Genomic DNA, 21,357 nt, shown 5'->3' with positions numbered 1-21,357 from the left:
CACAGCAACTACTCAATCACGTTTATCACTGAGGTTTCTCATTAAATTTATTCATGTGAGGCGCAAAAAATCTTCCACCTCAGCATCATTTTCCTGTTAATGTCTACACAAATACTATTTTCCATCGCCACATCTATTGATTCAATTCCCAGAAATTGATTAATCTATCAATCTCTGTTTTCATTGAAGATAATGGAGCTTCCAACACCATCCAGGGTAAAGAGTTCTAAAGATTTACAGCCCTCTAAATGAAAGTGTTCATCCTCAACAATTTACCATCCCAAACAATCTGCAAGCCCATTCTCAAACCATGTCCCCGGTCTCTATCAGGAAAACATTCTCAAAAAAAACACCCCAAACCTGCCCTCTTGCATTTAGTCCATCAAGCGCTAAAGTTTCAATGAGATCTCCTCATACGATAAACTACTACCCATGGGATCAGTCCAGTGACCTCTGTGGCACTCCTCTACGGCACGTACATCCTTCTTCGGGTAAGGGATCAAACCTGTGAGCAATATTCCAGGTGCAGATTCACCAATGCCTTACATAAATGCACACAACTTCCTCACTCCTGTAATCAAATCTCTCAAAAGAGGCCAACGTACCATTTTCCCTCCTGACTAATAGCTGAATCAGCATGTTGGCTTTCAATGTACACCCAGGTCCCTTTTAAACATTTCGCACTACTTAACAGAAGATCAACTTTACACAGCTATAAGCATACTCCATGAGGTATTAATATAAATACAACCAAGGAAGGTCACATCATTTATTCTATTTTTTCCCCTTGGTTACCTCACTACCATATTCAATTATCTTTCTAAAGATTCAATAGTTTCCTCTTCCTCTACTCTGCCCAGATTTTCATTTCATTACACATCTTTCTGTGAAAAATATCCTGCATCTACCCCTGCAACTGCCTTTTGTCAACCTAACCAATGGCTCGTTGCAATCATTTTCTGAATCTCATCTTCTATGCCTCATTTACAGACCTCTTCTTTAAAGGCTGGAAAGCTATTTTCTAAATCTATGTCACTGTAGATCTGCAGGTTGGATCATCTCTGAACCACCTCCAGGAAATGAACACTGTCCTTGTATTATGTTATTCATTTCAGTTGACTAAAGCTCCACTGGAAGTATCTGCAGGTCGTGCACTTCTGAGATAAAGTTCTGTGGAAGTTCTGAAACACCTTGGATGCCTCTCCAATGCAGCACCAAATAAATGCTGTAAGGCCAGAGAGGTCAGTCTGCAAATCATAGACAGAGAATCTGCTGACCCACTCAGACAGGCATTAAACATTTCATGACACCCTCAAAAAAGATTCTCAATCACAAAAACAAAATGAACATTCAATTATCACTTGTGGAATCTGGCTCTGCTGTTACACTTGCTTGAAAAACAATGATCACATGAAAGTGCTTTGAAATGAGTGTCACTGATGTGAGGATATGCAACAACATCCAAGTCTTTATTTCCTAATACATCTGCATTCACCCAATTTCTTGAGTGTTAAAGCTGCACTCTCAGACCAAATATAATCTCAAGGATACAGGCACACTGCATATTCCACACTGCAATTCTCCCTGCAACTATCTGACCAAGGCAATTAACTTCGTCCACCACTAGTTCATCCTTTGGGGAGTCTCATAGTCATTTCAGAATCCTGCATTTCCCAACTGCCTCATTAGGACTGGAACCTGGATACAAATTACTTGTAACAATTTGACATAGAGTGCAACAACTGGCTTACAATGACTCACATTCCCTACAGAATACACAATTCCTCCAACTTTCTCCTCCCTATTCTCCAAAATGCATCTCCTACAACTACAGCACCATGCTTACACAAATGCTAAATTATAAAACTCCTCCACAAAAGCTCACGAGTGACACAAGGAAACTCTACGTTCTATCAGCCGGTACGTTCTTTCCATTTAATGTCTGGGAGTTTGGTCTACATCTCCTTCTACTTTTTAAAAATCCTAATCCGAGCTCCTTGTGCCTCCTTTCTCACTTACTTTCCCGAACCTTTCTCCCCTCATTCTAATGTTTTTTTTCCAACTTTCTTCTGCTGTAATATCTTTCATTTCTGATTTTACACTGCGCCATCTTTTCTCATCTTTACCACCCACACCATCCTTCTCTCGCCAGCACTTAAATATCTGAAACAAAATCCACAAGTAAAGGAGTTGAATAACTTGCCAACAACTTTGAGTTCTCTGGATCCCTGACAAAGGGAACACCCGACAAGGCACAGCACAAAGGTTGAGCAGGCTTCACTGAACAAGGTGCCAGGCAAAGCTCGTTACAGCAGTTAAGAGTCAGTGGAAGGTACTTGCAACAACCGTAACTCTTGCTCATCATCCAGAGCCTTCCCATGAACTAATTTTGATTTCTCCTCAGCACATCATTTCAGAGACTCCACTTGAGTAGTCGTCCTCTGCCCTACACGTTTCTGCTGTTCCTTACGGCAGCTTTTCTCTTTTACCAGCATTGTTTACTCACTAATTTTAGCTTGGCAAGCCTTTCAGTGAAGTGCAGCTCAAAACAAAAGCTGGGAGCTTTGATAATATTTATAAATGGCTGCTTTCACTGATAATTCAGGCATGCAGTCACACCTTTATTCAGATAGAAGCTTGGTAGAGCCTAGAGCAAACCAATCCAAAATAGGAAGTTATGGGGCTTACCATTCACCTGTGGAGGGGAGTACGGCTCAGATCCAGAATCAGGTGGAGATTCAGGTAAAGTACTGAGGAAAAAAAAGGGGGTATAATAGTTAAAGGTTACAGGTATTAAATGACAGAACAACTCAAAGCCACACTTGAAAGACAGATTAAAATGATAACAATATCAAACACATGATACTTTCTCGAGCCATTGGCGCATTGAAATTGCACTCCAAAGGCTATGAGTATAGACTTAGAATGTCACAAACTCTTAAAAGAAAAAGTATTGCTGTGCTTTCTTTAAATTATTTTCCCCACTTTAATAACAAAATTGTAAAATTTCTTGCCTTGTGGCTTTTTCAAACCTCTCAAGCAACTATTTGCGGGTAAGGCCCATGCTGTCTGCAGAGCAGTTGGCTTACAAAGTCCCCAACACAAGGAAGTCTCAAGAGGCACAGTACAGGACAGTAACTAGGGGGTCCAGAGCAAACAGCTGGGCAGAGTTTGGGGCTGCGATAATTCATCTTGTGCATCCTAGATGATGGCTGGTTTGACAGTGATCAAACTTAACAACAAGTTGCCAGCCTTCCTTTTTGATCAGGAGCTACAGAGATACAAACAGCAGTTGGAAGCTGCATTTAAAATGGTGGTAGAGAAGAGAAAATGGGATGAGTCAAAGGTCAAATTATATTGCGGTAAGCTTTGACAGTGTGCATCCTCGGATTCCTATTTCTCAGATTAATCCCACAATCACACATTGAGAAGGAATATATACCACACAGCTCCCCATAAACTGGCTCTATTTACTTGTTCTTGAGCAACAAAAGTAAAATTGTTTATGTTTTACTGCTGTACCCAGCAGCAAGGTTAGGAGAGAAACCACAGGCAACATCAATACAGAGCTGACCTGCTCAGAGGAATTCCAATAAAACAAACACAGAGTGAGCACAAAGAATTACTGAAACAACCAGATCAATTATTAAAAGCAGAATCAAGCATCGAAAGACAAACACTAGAAGCATTACTAAAATTTCCTAAAGCAGTCACAGACCCATGCATTCCTTCAGAACCAAAGCGACAATTTTCTCCTTTCTCTTCAGATGTTAATTTTATGAACACAAGAACAGATACAAATTTGAGCTTCTCTCATTTGTGAGAATTACAAATGCATATGTGGTCTAATTAATTTTTGTTATAATGTGCTGCCAATAGCCAGTTAGTTTTACTGGAGCCGCTTATGAGTTTGTGTACTTTTAAGTGAATAACTGCTGGAGTCAACCAGCGCTCTTTTGATGTCATTTGAGAACAATTCAGCTAAATAATTTGGTGGATGTTTCTGTTGTGAGGTGTAGCTCATTGAATGGGATTTCTGGCAATCCTAGCACCGTTAAAAAAAATGTTTTCAGCCTCTTAAAAATGAACTGTTACTTCACTGAAATATTTATCACATCCTAGATTTGGAGCAATTCCAGAGCTTCAGGTTCAGCAGCTTCACGCTAGAGGTCTTTGACTAGCAGGTCAGAGAGCTAGAAACAGCCACTTAGTCCATTACAGCCCTCCACACTTCTACTGCTTATTGAGCTTTACTTCAACAGAACGCTCCATAGTCTCACTGCACTCTGGTTTAAGCCAGAGTGCGACAGACTTGAAGGAGTTAGCGGAGAATAGAAATGCTGGGGGAACCACTCCAGTATGTGTGTTCAGTGCCTCCAAAGATTCCAGCAACATACTGGACCAGCAAGGGGAAGAATTTTGCTCTGCTATCTCAGTTCTGCTGCAGTAGGCAGAGCAGAAACATGTCCTCCCCCACCCTCCCTATTTGTTACCCAATCATTTAATGATTTTACACAAAGCTCTCTTTTATTCCAACTACACCCTTACCTGTGTACATCATAGCTGGCACAGTTTGCAGCTTTTGGCTGATGGCAACTAGAACGTATTTCAGGCCTCTGTGCTGATTGTTTTCCCACACCATAACCACTTTCTTATGTTTGAGCTGCTCACAAATTGCTGCTTCTTCCTCTTGGCATGGCCTTCTGTCAGAATACATTTCACACCATGACACAGACTCCTAATGTTAACGGCGTGATAATTTACAGTGCCAGTTGTAGGAGTGGGGTTCGATTCCCACCACTGTCTGTAAGGAGTGTGTACGTTCTCCCTGTCACTGTGTGGGCTTCCTCTGGGTGCGCCAGTTTCTTCCCGCAGTCTAGAGACGTACGAGTTGGGGTTAGTGAGTTGTGAGCATGCTCTGTCAGTCCCAGAAACATGGTGATGCTTACAGGCTGCTCAGGCAATCTTTGCTGATTTGATTTGATGCAAACAACAATTTTCAATTCAATTCAATGCAAGGTTGTTTAATGTCATTTCTAGTACATAAGTGTAAAGGAGAACAAAATAATTGTTACCCCTGCTCCGATGCAGCATAAAAAAACACAATATGACAAAGAACACAATAATCATTTTAAAAGTAAAAAATAAATTTATGTACATAAGGTAGCTTATATACATAGATTATACATACATAACATAGATAGATTGTACATACATAAAGTGATGCTAGGTACAGGAGTGTCTGTATGTACAGTAACTGACAGGAAATAATAAAGTAGTGGTGGTTAGGGGGGCAGAGGACAGGTTAGAGGGTGGAGATGTTGATCAGCCTTGCTGCTTGGGGAAGGTAGCTGGTTTGAATCTGATGATCCTGGTGTGGATACTATGTACCTTCCTCCCTGGTGGGAGCGGAATAAACAGTCCATGAGCTGGGTTGGTGGGATTCTCCGCTGGCCCTTATCCAGCACCTTTCTGTATATAAGTCGTGATGGTGGGTAAACTGGTGTAGATGATGCTTTGGGCAATCTTGACTGCCCATTGTAGAGCCTTCGTGTTCACTGTAGTGCAGTGTCTGTACCCTGCCATGATGCAGCTTGTTAGGGTGCTCCCTGCTGTGCATCTGCAGAATGACACAAGTATAGATAGGCATAGTCCAGCTCTCTTCAGCTTTCTCAGAAGGTAGACACACTGGTGAGCTTTCTTGATTGTGTATAATGTGTTCTGGGACCATGAGAGGTTGTGTGAGATGTGCACTCCCAGGAGTTTCAAACTGCTTGCAGTTTCCACTGCTGCACCACAGATGAGAAGGCAGGTGTGAGTGGTACGAGTTCCCCTGAAGTCAATAATCATCTCCTTTGTCTTGTCGACATTGAGGAAGAGGTCGTTTGCCTGGCACCAGGCCTTGAACTCTTTCATTTCTGGAGGCCATCTTATCGTTGCTGGTGAAGAGACTCACCACTGCTGTGTCATTAGTGAACTTGACAACGTGATTAACATGCACAAAATGCGGGAGGAACTCAGCAGGCCAGGCAGCATCTAGGGAAACATAAGCTGCACTCTTTTCCACAGATGGTGCTTGGCCAGCTGAGTTCCTCCAGCATTTGGTGTGTGTTGCTCGGATTTTCAGCATCTGCAGATTTTCTCTTGTCTGTGATTTGACAACGTGATTACTTGGAAATTTGCCAATGTGAGCAGAGTGTACAGTAGTGAGCTCAGCACACAGTCCCGGGGGGCACCCATGTAGAGAGTGATGGAGAAGGAGGAGTGGTTGTGTATCCTTACTACCTGAGGTCTGCTGGTTTGGAAGTCCAATGCCCAGTTACACAGTGATGTATTTAGACCGAGGAGTAGGAGTTTGTTCACCAAGGTCTGTGGGACAATAATGTTGAAATCCAGATACAGCATCCTGACTCAAGTGTCCTTGTTTTCTTGGTGTGTTGGGGCCAGGTACATGACAGACACTAAGACATCTGTCATGGAGTGTTTCTGTCAGGAAGCATATGGGTGGGTTTCACTGTGTGTTTCAATGTTTTGATGTACATGTGACAAATAAAGCTAATCTTTCATCTTTATTTCTGTATTATAGGATGGAGTTCAGCAGTAAATGAAAATCAAAAACTGCAGATATGTTGGAAATCTGAAATTAAAACAAAATGCTGGAAAAACTCAGCAGATCATGCAGCTTTTGTGGAAAAAGCACTTGGTGAAGAGGTGAACTGCCCTCCCTCATCCAGATAAAAGAAAGAAGTCCTCGCAGATTCTTGGTGCCATATAACTCGAGAATCAGTGCACGTGCAGCCCATCATTGTGTGTGCAATTCCATAGCATTTTTCTTGATTTGGTCCTGCTGTCCATGAGGAATCTAACATGTTAGTGTGCTTGATGCAAGCAAAGTCTGCAAACTGAGCAATATGGCAGCTATCAGCTGATACATACCAGAACCATTTCAAAGCGGAACAGACTGAGGGTCACAATGACTTTCAGCACATCAGGCAACACAAGAAGGGTGCACTGCAGTGCTTGTAGGTGGCACTGTCCTGATAATCTGGTGTCTCCTCTTTCTGGCAGTCCTCTTTCTCTGTGTACTTCCAAATGAAGATGGGAGACTCCCCGTTTGGAGCTGTTCCTCTTCTACACCCAGAATGCAGCAGCTAATAAATTTCATATCCAAAAGGTTCTGGAACTTGCTGTGCTATCAATCCTTTGATGTCCATGTCCGCAATATCACCACAAAGCAATTTACTTTGTCTTTACAGTTGTGTGCCCCTTTTAATAATGGATATAACCATATAACAATTACAGCACGGAAACAGGCCACCTCGGCCTTTCTAGTCCGTGCCGAACTCTTACTCTCACCTAATCCCACCGACCTGCACTCACCCCATAACCCTCCATTCCTTTCCTGTCCATATGTCTATCTAATTTAACTTCAAACGGCAACATCGAAACTGCCTGAACCACTTCTGCTGGAAGCTCATTCCACACAGCTACCACTCTCTGAGTAAAGAAGTTCCCCCTCAAGTTACCCTTAAACTTTTGCCCTTTAACTCTCAACTCATGTCCTCTTGTTTGAATCTCCCCCACTCTCAATGGAAAAAGTCTATCCACGTCAACTCTATGATCATCCAATCTTTGCACAACCCCAGTGGTTCTGGGAAAAGGATAATCCTGAAATTCTACTGATGCTTTGAATCATGCTGAATGGGAATGTGTTTAATTGGATAGTCACAGAAATGACTGGGCAGCTTTAAACTGAGCATATACGAGGCACTGACACCGTCAGCAACAGAAATGCACATCACCATGACCTGTAACCTCATGATTTAACATATCCCTCTCTTAATCATTAATATCAGATCAGATGAGTCAGTGAAGAGTGCAGAAAGCACAATATGAACAGCTCCAAAAAATTTTCAAAGGGTGAAAAACTACAATTGCAAAAGCAGCATGCAATAGATGCAAGGAGGATCTCATAACCAATGGGTCAAAGGTTCAACGGTTTATTTCATTGTCATGTACGATACAGCTCTGATATTTGTCTTCTCCAGGTAGCCATTAAATACAGAAAGACCATGGGTGTCAATGAAAGAAAAAACATTAACTCCCCCTCACATGAAAATGAAAACAAACAACACTCGCAGACCACAAAATTCCCCCTCCCACGATAACAAAAACAACAACAACCACTGACACCCTACACATAACAATTCCCGAACTCGCAGAAAACAGCAATGACAGTAGCACTAAACCCCAATCCCACTTTACACACAAAAATTAACAGATCACCCACCCACCAATTGGCCACAAGAAAGAAAACACCGAAAGACTGAAGGAAAGTAATATAAAGTGCAGTCCAATAATCACACAAATCTCAGAATATGGGATATGTCTTTTCCACTGCATATGAGGAGAGCAGTCACATGAACTCAGTCCTTTTGTAAAGAGTGACTGCCAACCTGGGTTCAAACACTGCCGATCTGGGCTGAACGTGCTGACTCGGGTCAGAGGCTGCCCATCCAAGTCGAAGGCGCCGATCACACCGAGATTCTGCAGTGCACTAACATCTAGGCATGCAGGCTGATGGATAATTAAACAACTAACAGAGGAAGAGGACTCAAGAAAATTTCCATCCTCTGTGATGTGGGGTCTGGCATGAGATTGCTGAAGATTAGGCTGAAGCAGTTGTACCACATTCAGCCAGGAGCGACAGAGAATGATTTGGTTTATTCCTAAGGACTCCAGCATCACAGGAGTCACTCTTCAGCCGTTTCTATTCACTCCACATGATATCACCGAATGCAGTATGAGATATGCAACAAGACAACTTCATGCCTGCAGGACTGAAGACATGCTGCATAACCGGCTGTACTAGCACATTTACAACTGTTGCATCTATCCACCAATAGCCAAGTTAAATCCTATTCACAAAAAGAAGCTAAGTTCCAATCCATTGATCTACCATCCATTCTGTCTGCTCCCAATCATCATTAAAGGGATGGAAGGTGTCAACAATTGTACAATGACATGCTCAGCTTGGACTTCACCAAGGCACTTGATACTTAATGCTGCCTTGGCCCAAACATAGAAGTGAATTCCAGAGGTGAAGTGAGAATGGCTGCCCTTGAAAGGAAAGGAAGATGACGTGTTTATCAGAGATTAATCATTCCAGATCTAGGATATATATTGCCCCCAAGAACCTCCTACGTGGGAGGTCCTCATGACAATGTCTTTCTCTTCTCTGCTTCATCAGAACTCTTCCTTCCATCATAAACTTCAGAAGTGTGATGTCACTGATGCCTGTATGACATTCCATTTCATTGCAAGCCTTAGGAAGGGAGCAGCCCATGCCTCTATGTATCAAGACATAGATAACACTCAGACATAGGCTGATAGGCAGCAAGTTACAGTCACAACATAAAAAAGCTGGAAAATGACCATCTCAATCAAAGGAGTCTAAGCATTTAATTTCATGACCAAGTCTGCTTTCCATCAATGCGTATTCTGAGGCATGTGACACACCTTCTTTCATACCAAAGCTTTTCCACCATCTATATGGAGCACGTTTGCACAAACTTGATGGAATACTATGGAATTTAGGTACTTTTCATATTTGGGTGAGTGCAGCTCGAACAACACCCAAGCAGCACCATACCAACCAGGATAATGTAACTTTCTTGATTGACACCATATCCACTACCCTAAACGTTGCTTTCTTCCATCAGCATCACACAGTGGCTGTAGCGTGTTCCATCTATAAAATGTCCTGCAGTTAATCTCCAAGCTTGCTCCAGCAGTAACTGCCAAAATCCATGGTATCTACCATCCAAGCAGACAAGGGCTTTGGATGCCTGGGAAAACTTCCACATACATGTTAACCTCCAAAAGGCACACAGTTTTGACTGGACATAAATACATTGTTGACCCCCACAGTTCAGATGATAGAAATTTGCTTTTTCAGAATTTTCAAATGCTATAAAAGTCGGGCAGCATCACCGACAACAGCACACCCTCCCAATTTTGACCAGAAGGGATATGACAGTCTCCAGTGCACTTGAATCCACAGCCACTATTCCAGATATAAGAACAATCTTCCAGAGAGTGAACCACTGGAAAGTATCTGTCCCGGATGGTGCTCCTGGCCACGTCCTTAAATCCTGTGCAGGTCAGCTAGTGGTGGTGCTTGCTTCAATCTGAGATTCATATCTGCTTTAAGAAGACCACTATTTTTCCTGTACCTAAAAAAACAAGGTAATCTGCCTTGATGACTACTGCCTGTGACTCAAGTATCCACCATCATGAAGAGTTTCAGCAGGCTCATCATGGTAGGCATTAACTCCAGCCTCCATCCACTGCAATGTGCCTACCATCAAAAACAGATTTATGGTATTCCAGGCTCTACACTCATCTCTGGAGAATCTGGACAGTAAAATTACACTATTGTTTATTGTCCATGGCCCTGCCTTCAATTCAATAATTCTAAGCAAATTCATCACTCTTCTCCAGGACCTGGGAGTCAACATAGCCCTCTGCAACTGATCCTCCACTTTCTGACCAACATATCACCATCAGTAGGGATAGGCTGTAACACCTCCACCAAGATTACTCTCAGCACTGCTGCATCCTCAGCCCTTCACTATACTGCCTGTACACTCATGACCATGAGGCCTGGTTAGGCTCTAGCTCCATCTATAAGTTTGCAGATAATACCACTGTCGTTGACCTATCTCAAATAATGATGAAGAAGATGGTGATTTTACTGATGTGGTGTCAAGACCTTTCCCTAAGTGTCAGCAATATGAAAGAGCTGGTCACTGACCTCAGAAAGTGGGTGGGGCACATGCTTCAGGCTGAGATTGAGAGGGGTATGTTGTCCTTTGGAGTGAGCATCAGTAAAGAGCTGTCCTGGTCCAACCACGCAAATGCTGTGGACAAGAAAGCTCACCAAAGACTCTACTTTCCCAGGAAGTTAAAGAACTCTGGAATGTCCTTGTCAGCACTTTATCAATTTTTACTGAGGCACCCCAGAAAGCACCCTCTCTGGAAGCACCACAGCTCGGTATGCCATCACTACAAGGAACTACAGAGTTGTGGACACAGCTCAGCACATTATGGAAACCAGCTTCCCCTCAATGGGCTTTGTCTGTACTTCTCGCTGCCTCAGTAAAGCAGCCAGCATAATGAAAGACCCCACCCACCCCAGACATTCTCTTCTCCCTTGCCCATCAGGCAGAAGATACAATAGCATGAAAGTACATACCACCAGGATCAAGGAGAGTTGTAGCGCTATTGAATGGTTCTCTAATACAATAAGATAGGCTCTTCACCTCACAATCCAACTTGTAATGTCCTTACACCTTATCATCTACCTACACTGCACTTTCTCTGTACCTGTTACACTTTATACTGCATTCTGATTTTTAAAAATTTGTTCTACCTCAATGCAGTATGTAATGATCTGATCTGAATGAGCGGTATACATGCCAGGTTTTTAACTGTATGTCGATACACATGACTACAATAAACCAATTCCAATTCCAAATTCGAGATGCAGAATAAAATTCCTTGTTGCAAATTCTGTGTGAAAAAAGGTAAATAAAAAAGACAAAATTCCTTTCTTCAAATGGGTTGTGATGCAGATACATATTATGAAGAATAGCAATGTGAAGTGTTTTCTAGTAACATACAACCCTTCTCCCCCCCCCCCATAATGCAGTAATGTGGGGGTGCCATCTCGTATTGTCATTCATTCATTGTCACTGGATCCAAAGCCTTGAACCTAAACTTCCTCTCTTGCAGCTTTGTGTAAGTACCTTCACCAAAAAGGTCCTTCAAGAAAGGATCCCCTTTGTGGAAGTACCTTCAAGAAAGTCTCACGGCCACCTTCTCAAGAGCAGTTAGCAATGGGAAATAAATGGTGGCTTTGGCAGCAATGCCAGATATGGAAAATTAATAAATAATGATGTGCCTCCTATAAAGAGATATGCCTGAGCTCTCTTTGTAAAGGTCCCAATCAAATTGGTGGCAAGCTGAGTGGGAACTGAAAAGAACTAGCTTTCATTGCCAAGCCCCGTCGAAAACTGAATGAAATTAGACTTGTCGTGTAAACAGCTTTTGGGTATGGGAATTTCTGCACTGCACCACGGAAGCTTTTACTGGTGTTGTGGACTCCAAACTGACTGACAAAGGTAATGTGGGAACCAGAGATGGGAGTGGAGGAGCCAAGGTAGTGGACAGCTTGTCAGGTGCTCTGCTCCTGCCAAATGCTGGGCTTGTGCAGTCAAAGCATAGATCCCAGTCCTCAAAGCCATCCTGAATAGTCAGAACCAAAATCAGAATCAGGCTTATTATCACTGACGTATGTCAGGAAATTTGCTTGTTTCGTGGCAGTGGCACAGTGCAAAACATAAACATTATTACAAATTATGGAAATGAATATATAGTGCAGAAAACAAAGAACTAGGTAGCGTTCACGTGTCAGAATTAGGTGGCATTCAGAAATCTTGATGGTGGAGGGTAGGAAGCAGTTTCTAGAATATTGGATGTGGGTCTTCAGTATTCTTCCCTCCCCGATGGTAGTAAAACAAATAGGCCGTGTTCCTTAATGATGCCTTCTTGAGGCACCACGTGTTGAGGATGTCCTCAACGGCAGGAAGTGCTGTGTTCATGATGAAAATGGTTGTGTCTACAACCCGCTGCAGCCTCTCGCGATCCTGTGCATCGGAGGCTCCTTACCAAGTGGTGATGCAGACAGTCAGAATGCTCTTCGCATCTGTAGAAATTCACTAGAATCTTTGGTGACGTACCAAATCTCCTCAAACTCCTAATGGAGTACAGCCACTGGCATTCCTTCTTTGTGACTGCATGAATGTGTTGGGCCCAAGACAACATCTGAAATGTTGATGCGCACAACTTGAAGCTGCTCACACTTTCCACTGTTAACCCCTCAACGAGGGCTAGTACGTGCTCTCCCAACTTCTTCTTCCTGAAGTTCATAATTAATTATTTGGCCATGCTGACATTGAGTGCAATGTTGTTGCAATACCCCTCAACCAGCCAATCTATCTCACTTCTGTAAGCTTCCTTGTTGCTACCTGAGTTTCTGCCAAAAACAATTATGGCATTTGTGAATTTATAGGTGGTGTATGAGCTGTGCCTCTCCAGTTTCAGTGGCCTTGAGCCAAAGATTCCCAGGAGTCAGTTGTCATGTTGCATTCCTTCATGGAGACTTGGAGCACATCCTTAAACCTCTCCCTCTGTTCACTTAGTAATCTCTTCCTCTGACAAAGCTCAGTCTAGTGTCAAACATGCAAGTAATTTTCAAAGTTCAAAGTAAAATTTATTATCAGAGTACATACATGTCACTACATTTAACTCTGAGATCCTTTTTCTGCAAACATACCCAGAAAGTCTATAGAACAGTAACTGTAAACTGTAAACAAACAGTGCAAATGCAGATATAAATAAATAGCAATAAATAACAATATAACATACATCAATACAACGGAGTCCTTAAATGAGTGTAGCTATCCCCTTTTGTTCCAAGAGCCTGATGGTTGAGGGGTAGTAACTGTTCTTGAACCTGGTGGTGTGAGTCCTGAGGCACTTGTACCTTTTACCTGATGGCAGCAGCGAGAAAAGAGCATGGCCTGGGTGCTGGGATCTTTGATGATGGATGCTGCTTTTCTAAACCAATGTTTCATGTGGCCTACCAAGCCATTTGAGTATAACCAGGGCTTTGATGCTGGTGATGTTGGCCTGGGAAGTATTCTGGTGATGGTTCACTTATTGTTCCAGTGATTTTGTGGTAACAATGTTTGTAGAATTTCCTAATTCTTGATTAGATTATAGAGATAGAACATAGAACAATACAGCACAGTTCAATTCAGATAGGGCTGACTGTACCACAAAGATATCTGAAAACAAAGGTGGGAACTTTAAATGGAAGTGTTGCTTTTCCAGGAGCAAAGAGAAACAGCATGGTAAAGGATGAATGGATGGAGTTGAAATGGACAGTCCTGTTGAAGGGTCTCGGCCCAAAAGATTGTTCTTTGTTCCTTTCCACAGGTGCTGCCTGGCCTGCTGAGTTCCTCAAGTAATTTGAGTGTGTTACTATGAGCAGCAAAGATTTGGGTAATGATTAGGCCACGAAGGGTAATGTGTGCTGGAAACTCACATCTAGAGGTAACAAAGGCATTGATGGGGATTTCAGCAGCAGATCAGCAGGGGCAAGTGGAAAGCTGGATGATGTTAGGAGAGTGACGCCATGGATATGTGTGTGGCATTTGGCTTTTTTCAAAGTTACAACAGTGAGGTCAGTTACAGACAGATGCTAAGTTGGTGAAGGAATTCTGTGATCGGCTCTGAGATGAGAACTTATTTGGAGGAAATTTTTTCTGGCCCAGGTCATTTTATTGGACATTAGATATGCATTGGAAGTATCAGAGTGACAATGAAGTAAAATAAAGCATGCTCATGTAGACAGAATGCACATTGAAACCAACGCTGTTTTTACATCATGTTGTCAAGGGCGAGTGTACAGATGGAATTAGGTTGTGCCAAAAGATAGATCCTTAATACATATGAGAGAGGTAAGATGGGAACCAGTTGCAAGCGATGCCCTAACTATGATAGCATTCTAAAAACATAGACATGAGAGAGCAAAATCTCACCTAGCTGGACAACAGCGAAGAAGCAATGATGGAGAATTTGTGTGGTCACCTGTGTCAAAAGTAGCAAATGGTTTGAAAGGATAAGAGTAGAGTAGCTATATCGCATTCGTGGTGAATGTCATTTGGGACTTTGGGATCTCCCTGTACTTCTCTGACTATTACCCTTTTCTTTTCGGCATCCTTTTAAATTGACGTTGGAGGGATTTTATTTTCACGGCCTTTATAACACCCTGAACAACATCAAACACATCATTCATTTCAGGCTTTCTTCACCAGTCAAAAGCCTCTGAACTAATCATCTTCTCTGTTCACTTCATTAGGTGTTTGAAGAGATTTGGTATGTCAACAAAAACACTCAAAAACATGGACAGCATTCTGACAGGCTGTATCTCTGTCTGGTATGGGAGGGGGTTACTTACTGCACAGGACTGAAAGAAGCTGCAGAGAGTTGTAAATTTAGTTGGCTCTATTTTGAGTACTATTCTACGAAGTACCCAGGACATCTTCAAGGAGCGGTGTCTCAGAAAGGCAGTGTCCATTATTAAGGACCCCCAGCACCCAGAGCATGCCTGTTTCTCACTGTTACCATCAGGTAGGAGGTACAGAAGCCTGAAGGCACACACTCAGTGATTCAGGAACAGCTTCTTCCCCTCTGCCATCTGATTCCGAAATGGACATTGAACCCTTGAACACTACCTCACTTATTAAATATATATTATTTGTGTTTTTTGCATGATTTTTAATTGTTTCAAAATATGTAATTGATTTATGTATTTATTATTATTTTTCCCTTCTATATTATGTATTGCATTGAACTGCTGCTGCTAACTTAACAAATTTCACGACACACGCCGTGATAATAAACCTGATTCTGATTCTGTTTAATTTTAATCATTCAGATAGCTCACAGGGATTTAATGTCAAAGTTGCAGTACCCTCAGGTTTGTCTGAGTTCTAGACCAGACTTAGTCCATCTGTGGAGGGGTAAGAGAGTTCATCTATTTGCTATTGCCGTTTCTCCTCTCCTTCCCAAGTCAGAGTTGGAGGGAAATCTGCTCTGTAATGTCTGCTAAAATGTCTGACCTTAGAACAAACTCTGTTTAGAATCAGGTCAATAACTTTGCTGGTGCTTTGAGGGTTAAAGATATCCACATTAAAAATAAACACCTACTTTACTAATTGCAGTCAGACCATACCGGCTGTTTTCATTCGTGTTTCTTAATGTAAAGGTTTATCAAATATAAGTTTTGTTTTGAAGCAATGTTTGCATGATGGATACAAGTTAAACATTGGGAGCTAGTCCGTACCAGGCTGGAAAAAAATAGTGCTAATCTACATACCTCAGCCAGTGGGGGGATGGGAGACCTCCTTTAAGTGTACCATGTCTTTACTGTATACATCCAAGTTCAAAGAGTAAAGCTACAACTGCATAAAACAGCAAGACGATCGCAGAAATGTATTCTCAAGTATAGTTACTAGAAGACTAGAAACCCAGTGGTCTTGATATTCCTCAAGTGCTCTGTTATTTTCCCACTCTAACTTAAGCAAGAAGATAGTAAAACTCCCAATTAAATCAACAAAACCTGTTTGTGTGTTCCACTGCTTACAGTACTTCTGGCAATGCTGTTCAATAGAAACAGACTTCCGTCCTTAACAAATTTCTGTCTGGCTTGTACAAAGTAAGTTATGTCAGCAGTGGAGAAAGGAGATTGCAGCCAAGCACAGGGAAGCCTGAAACCAGGGATTGCAGTTTCTCAGGTGTACCTGACAAGCAGCATTACAGTGGCACATGTATGGGACGCTACATCAGCAGACACCTGCTGGCTATGGATCCATTAATAGTTAAGCAAGAGTTCCTCTGAGAGACAAAATAGCTTTCTCCACCCTTTTCTTATATTCCCGTGTAAATAAAAACTTCAGCCATCAATGGAAAAGTGTTCAATGCTCATGACTACAAGACTAGAGAACATCATTCCAGGAAGGAACGGGATGGTGAGAGTGAACAACGTGGCATCTGAAGTGTTACTTGAGCTGCCCAAGGCCAGTTTATTCATAACTAGGCTCAGCAAAGGAGGCACTGTCCCAATCCTGGCAGAACAATAACATTTGTGACCCTATGATAACCAATGTTTGGGCTCGAAAAGAATATTCGAATATGAGGTCATTGGGAAGGTTAGATCTGATATTCCTCCACACCAACCTTGCAACTTCCCAGATCTCAAAAGGGAAAGGGAACACTAGCACCAGATGCAAATGTTTTATACAGTATAGATTTCTGGTAAATTGGTTTGTTATTATCATACACCGAGGTCCAGCAAAAAGCTCGTCTTGTTCACTGCCCATACAGATCAATTCATTACACAGTGCATTGAGCTAAAACAATAACAGGAGTGCAGAATAAAGTGTTACAGTACAAAGAAAGTGCTGTGCAGGTAGACAGGAAGGTGAAAGGTCACAATGAGGTAGACTGTGAGGTTAAGAGTCTGACTAAGGAACTACTTAAAAGTGTTACAACAGCAGGGTAGAAGATGTCCTTGAGCTTGGTGGTATGTGCTTTCAGGACTCTTGGATCTTCTACGCAAGGGGAAAGGAAGAAGAGAGGATGTCCAGGGTGGGCAGGCTCTGTGATTATGCTGCCTGCTGTACTGAGGTGGTAATAAGTATAGACAGAATCCAAAGAGGGGAGGCTGGATTCCATAATGTGTTGAGCTATGTACACAACTCTGCAGTTTCTTGCAGCCATGGGCTGAGCAGTTGCCAGACCAAGCTGTGATGCACCCAGGTAGGATGCTGTCTATGATGCACTGAAAAAGAAACGGTAAGGGTCAAAGGAGACATGACAAATTTATTTAGCCTCCTGAGGAACAGGCCAATGAACCATTGCCATGGCAATGACAAAGTCTCTTGTTCATCCATCAAACGAATGCCTTGAGTTCACCAGCCGACTGCAAGTATCACTGGCGAGAAGAGACACCACCAGAGAGATGAGAATACAGCAAGGTAAGCAGGAAGCAAACTGAAGATAAAAATGGGACAAGATAAAACTGCAATTCTTCCAAAGCCACCCCAATGGATCCAAGAACAGTTGCTGGGTAGCCCTGTAGTTATATCACCCTCATTATAGACTCTTGTTTATAGATGCAAGGTGGATGGTACAGGTCCAGGTTATATCAGGTTAAAATAACAATCTGTACAATACTTGTCCTATATGTTTTAGCATGGCAGCCGTAGCAGGGTTTGCATGCCATTATCTCCTATAAGCGAAGCATCGTTGAGAGTGATGCTTCATTCCTCGATGAGCTCACTGCCTTTTAAGCACACTTTGAAAGAAGGAATAAAACTGCACCTGGGTGAATCCTCACAGTACCTGGTGACACTACGATCTCTGACTCAGAGGCAAACATCAGAAGATCCTTCAAGAGGGTGAATCCTCGCAAGGTGTCAGGCCCCAAAGGTGTACCTAACTGGGTACTGAAAACCTGCGCTGGTCATCTGGTTGGAGTGTTCAAGAACATCTTCAACCTCTCTCTACTGCATCGGAGGTCCCCGCCTGCTTCACAAACACATCAATCATACTGGTGCCCAAGAAGAGCAGGATGAGCTGTCTCAATGACCATCACCCAGTACCCATGCCCAATGTGATGAAGTGCTTTGAGAGATTGGTCATGACTAGAAATAATGCCTGCCTCTACAAGGACCTGGACCCTCTGCAATTTGCACACCACCTAACAGCTCAAGTCAAGTCAAGTCGTCACTTTTTATTGTCATTTCGACCATAACTGCTGGTACAGTACACAGTAAAAACGAGACAACGTTTTTCAGGACCATGCTGCTACATGAAACAATACAAAATCTACATTGAACTACATAAAACAACACAAAAACTACACTAGACTACAGACCTACCCAGGACTGCATAAAGTACACAGAACAGTGCAGGCATTACAATAAATAATAAACAAGACAATAGGCACAGCTCTACAGTGGATACAAACTCACTGTCTCTTCAGTGGATTTTGGACCATCTAGATAACAGCAATACCTACTAAACAGACTGCTGTATATCGATTATACTCAGCATTCAACACCATCATCCCCTCTGTACTCAACAACAAGCTTCAAAAGATGGACCTCTGTACCTCCCTCCGCAACTGGATTCTTCACTTCCTCATTGTGAGACCACAGTCGGTCAGACCTCCTCCTTACTGACCATCAACACAGTGTACTTAGCCCACTGCTCTACTCCCTCTACACTCAGAACTGTGTGGCTAGGCACAGCTCAAACACAATCTATAAGTTTGCCGATGACACCACTGTTACTGGCAGAATTCAGGTGGGGACAAAGAGGCATATAGGAATGAAATAGATCAGCTGGTCAAGTGATGTCACAACAACAATCTTGCAAGACCAAGGAATTTATTGTAGGCTTCAGGAAGGGGAAGTTGAACACACCAATGTTCATTAGAGGGGCAGCGGTGCACAGGGTGAGCTGTTTCACGTTTCTGGGTGTCAATATCTCAGAAAATCTATCCTAGACTCTCCATGATGATGCAATCACGATGAAGGCACAACATCAGGAGTTTGAGGAGGATATGCCACCAAAGACTAGTAAATTTCTACAGATGTACAGTGTTCTGATTGGTTGCATCACTATCTGGTATGGAGACACTAATGCATGAGATTCTAACAGGCTTGTAGACTCAGCCAGCTCCATCACAGACACAAGCCTCCCCACCATCGAGGACGTTTTTTAACAGGCGATGCTTCAAGAAGGTGATATCTATCATTTAGGACCCTAACCATCTAGGATACGGTTTCTTCTCATTACTACAATCAGGGAGGATTTGCAGGAGCCTAAAGACATAAGCTCAACATTTTAGGAACAATTCTACCATCAGATTTCTGCACAGTGCATGAATCCATGAACACTATGTTGCAACTCCTCTTTTCATGACTTATATTTCCTGCAATTTATAGTAATTTGTTAGGCTGGCACTGCATTGTGGCCATGAAACAACAAATTTCATGATGTGTCAGGGACAATAAATCTGATTTTGATTTTCCATTGCTGATGTTGATTATAACAGGCCTCTGCTCTAGTGGATCTTTGACCTTCAGCAACCGGCATGCCACGCTGGCAACATAACCAATCACATCACAGAATTCTCACTCCCAACAAACCAGGATGTAAACAACACTATTTTTTTTAAACCAGCAATTGTAATATTAAACATAATACCAAATTGTAAATATTCCTAAGATTGCGGTAGATGCTCAAATAACATTAACTTTTGTGTTACTTCGTTAACTTAATCAAAATACGGAAATATTTATCTGCTGAAATGACCACTAAAATATATAAAACTAGCTTTTGGGGTCAGTAATTATGGCCTCAGAATCTTAATAGAAACTCATTCACATCTCATAAAACAAGGGATAGCACTTTCACAGATTTTTTTCAAGTAATAGCTGTATACAAAAACCTAATATCTTGTCAGCTAATTAATTTCTGAAGATTACATTGGGGAAAAGTTGTAAACAACATTCCCTGTGGAGGGCCACCGACTGCAAGCTCACTATTTACAAATTCAAATGGATAGGTATACAATACATAGATTACAGTTTAATTTATTCAATGCTAATAGTTTTACAGTCATTCCAGTCATAAAATCAAGAGAGGTTTGGACAGGAGGGCTATGGTCCAGGTATGAGTCAATGAGACTAGGCAGAATAATAATTTGGCACAGACTAAATGGGCTGAAGGGTAAGTTTCTGAGCTGTAGTGCTTGATGTCTCCATCTAAACAAACTTTTGGTATTCTCTTTTATGTTATTGGCTGGCTTACCTCCTTACTTCATCTATTTTCCACTTATTGCTTTTCAGTTTTCAGTTCTGTTAGTTTTTTGAACTCCCGAATCCTCTAGCTTCTCACTAATTTTTGCAATATTATATGCCCAATCTTTTTCATTTATGCTATCATTGACTTTCCTTTTCATTCACGGTTGCCTCATCCTCCTTTAGAATGCTTCTTTTACTTTGTGATGAAATGATCTTGTGCTTTCCAAATTATTCCCAGAATTTCCAGACCCTGCTGCTCTGCCGTCATCCCTGCTAGTATCCCCTTTCAATTAACTCTGACCAGCTCCTCTTTCGTGGCTCTGTAATTAACCTTTATTCAACTCAACATCGATACATCCGACTTTAGCATCTCCTCTCAAGTTGCAGGACATATTCTATCAAATCATGACCTCTGCCTCCAGAGTGTTCCTTTACTTTAAGCTGCTTAATGAAATCTGGTTCATTGCACAACACCAAATTCAGAATTATATGTTCCGTAGTGGGCCCGATCACAAGCTGCTGTAAAAAGCCATCTTGCAGGCATTCTACGAATTCCTTCTCTTGGGATCCAGTGCCAACCTGATTTCCCAGTCTACATGCATACTGACGTCCCCAGTGACTACTGTAACACTCCCTTACATCCAGTTGCTCGTTCACCTATATCCTGGTTACTATTTAGATATACGTAAGAATGCATGTACGAATGGAATGACAGTTTTCATGGAGGACTTCTATTTGCACGTAGGTTGTCCCAATGAAGTTGGACACAGCAGTGTGATGAGGATTTTATAAAATGCACCTGTGAGAGTTTTCTCGAACAGCATGTTAGACAGATAGATACTCTGTTGAT

The 21,357-nt window shown here is 42.1% G+C and overlaps 1 protein-coding gene across 7 annotated transcripts in view; it reads right to left on the bottom strand.

Moving 5' to 3' along the window:
* Positions 1 to 21,357, bottom strand: part of myrf (myelin regulatory factor) — a 283,101-nt gene that overhangs the window by 99,238 nt on the left and 162,506 nt on the right. For all 7 annotated transcript variants that reach the window (XM_072272390.1, XM_072272396.1, XM_072272391.1 and 4 more), the window contains one exon: positions 2,689 to 2,750. In XM_072272390.1, coding sequence (XP_072128491.1) covers positions 2,689 to 2,750 — 62 coding nt within the window. The remainder of the gene's footprint in view (positions 1 to 2,688; positions 2,751 to 21,357) is intronic.

The sequence above is a fragment of the Mobula birostris genome, chromosome 11 (genome assembly GCF_030028105.1).
Source record: "Mobula birostris isolate sMobBir1 chromosome 11, sMobBir1.hap1, whole genome shotgun sequence".
Taxonomy (NCBI): Eukaryota; Metazoa; Chordata; class Chondrichthyes; order Myliobatiformes; family Myliobatidae; genus Mobula; species Mobula birostris.
The sequence above is the reverse complement of the archived record's forward strand: the minus strand, read 5'-3'. Positions and strand labels throughout refer to the sequence as shown.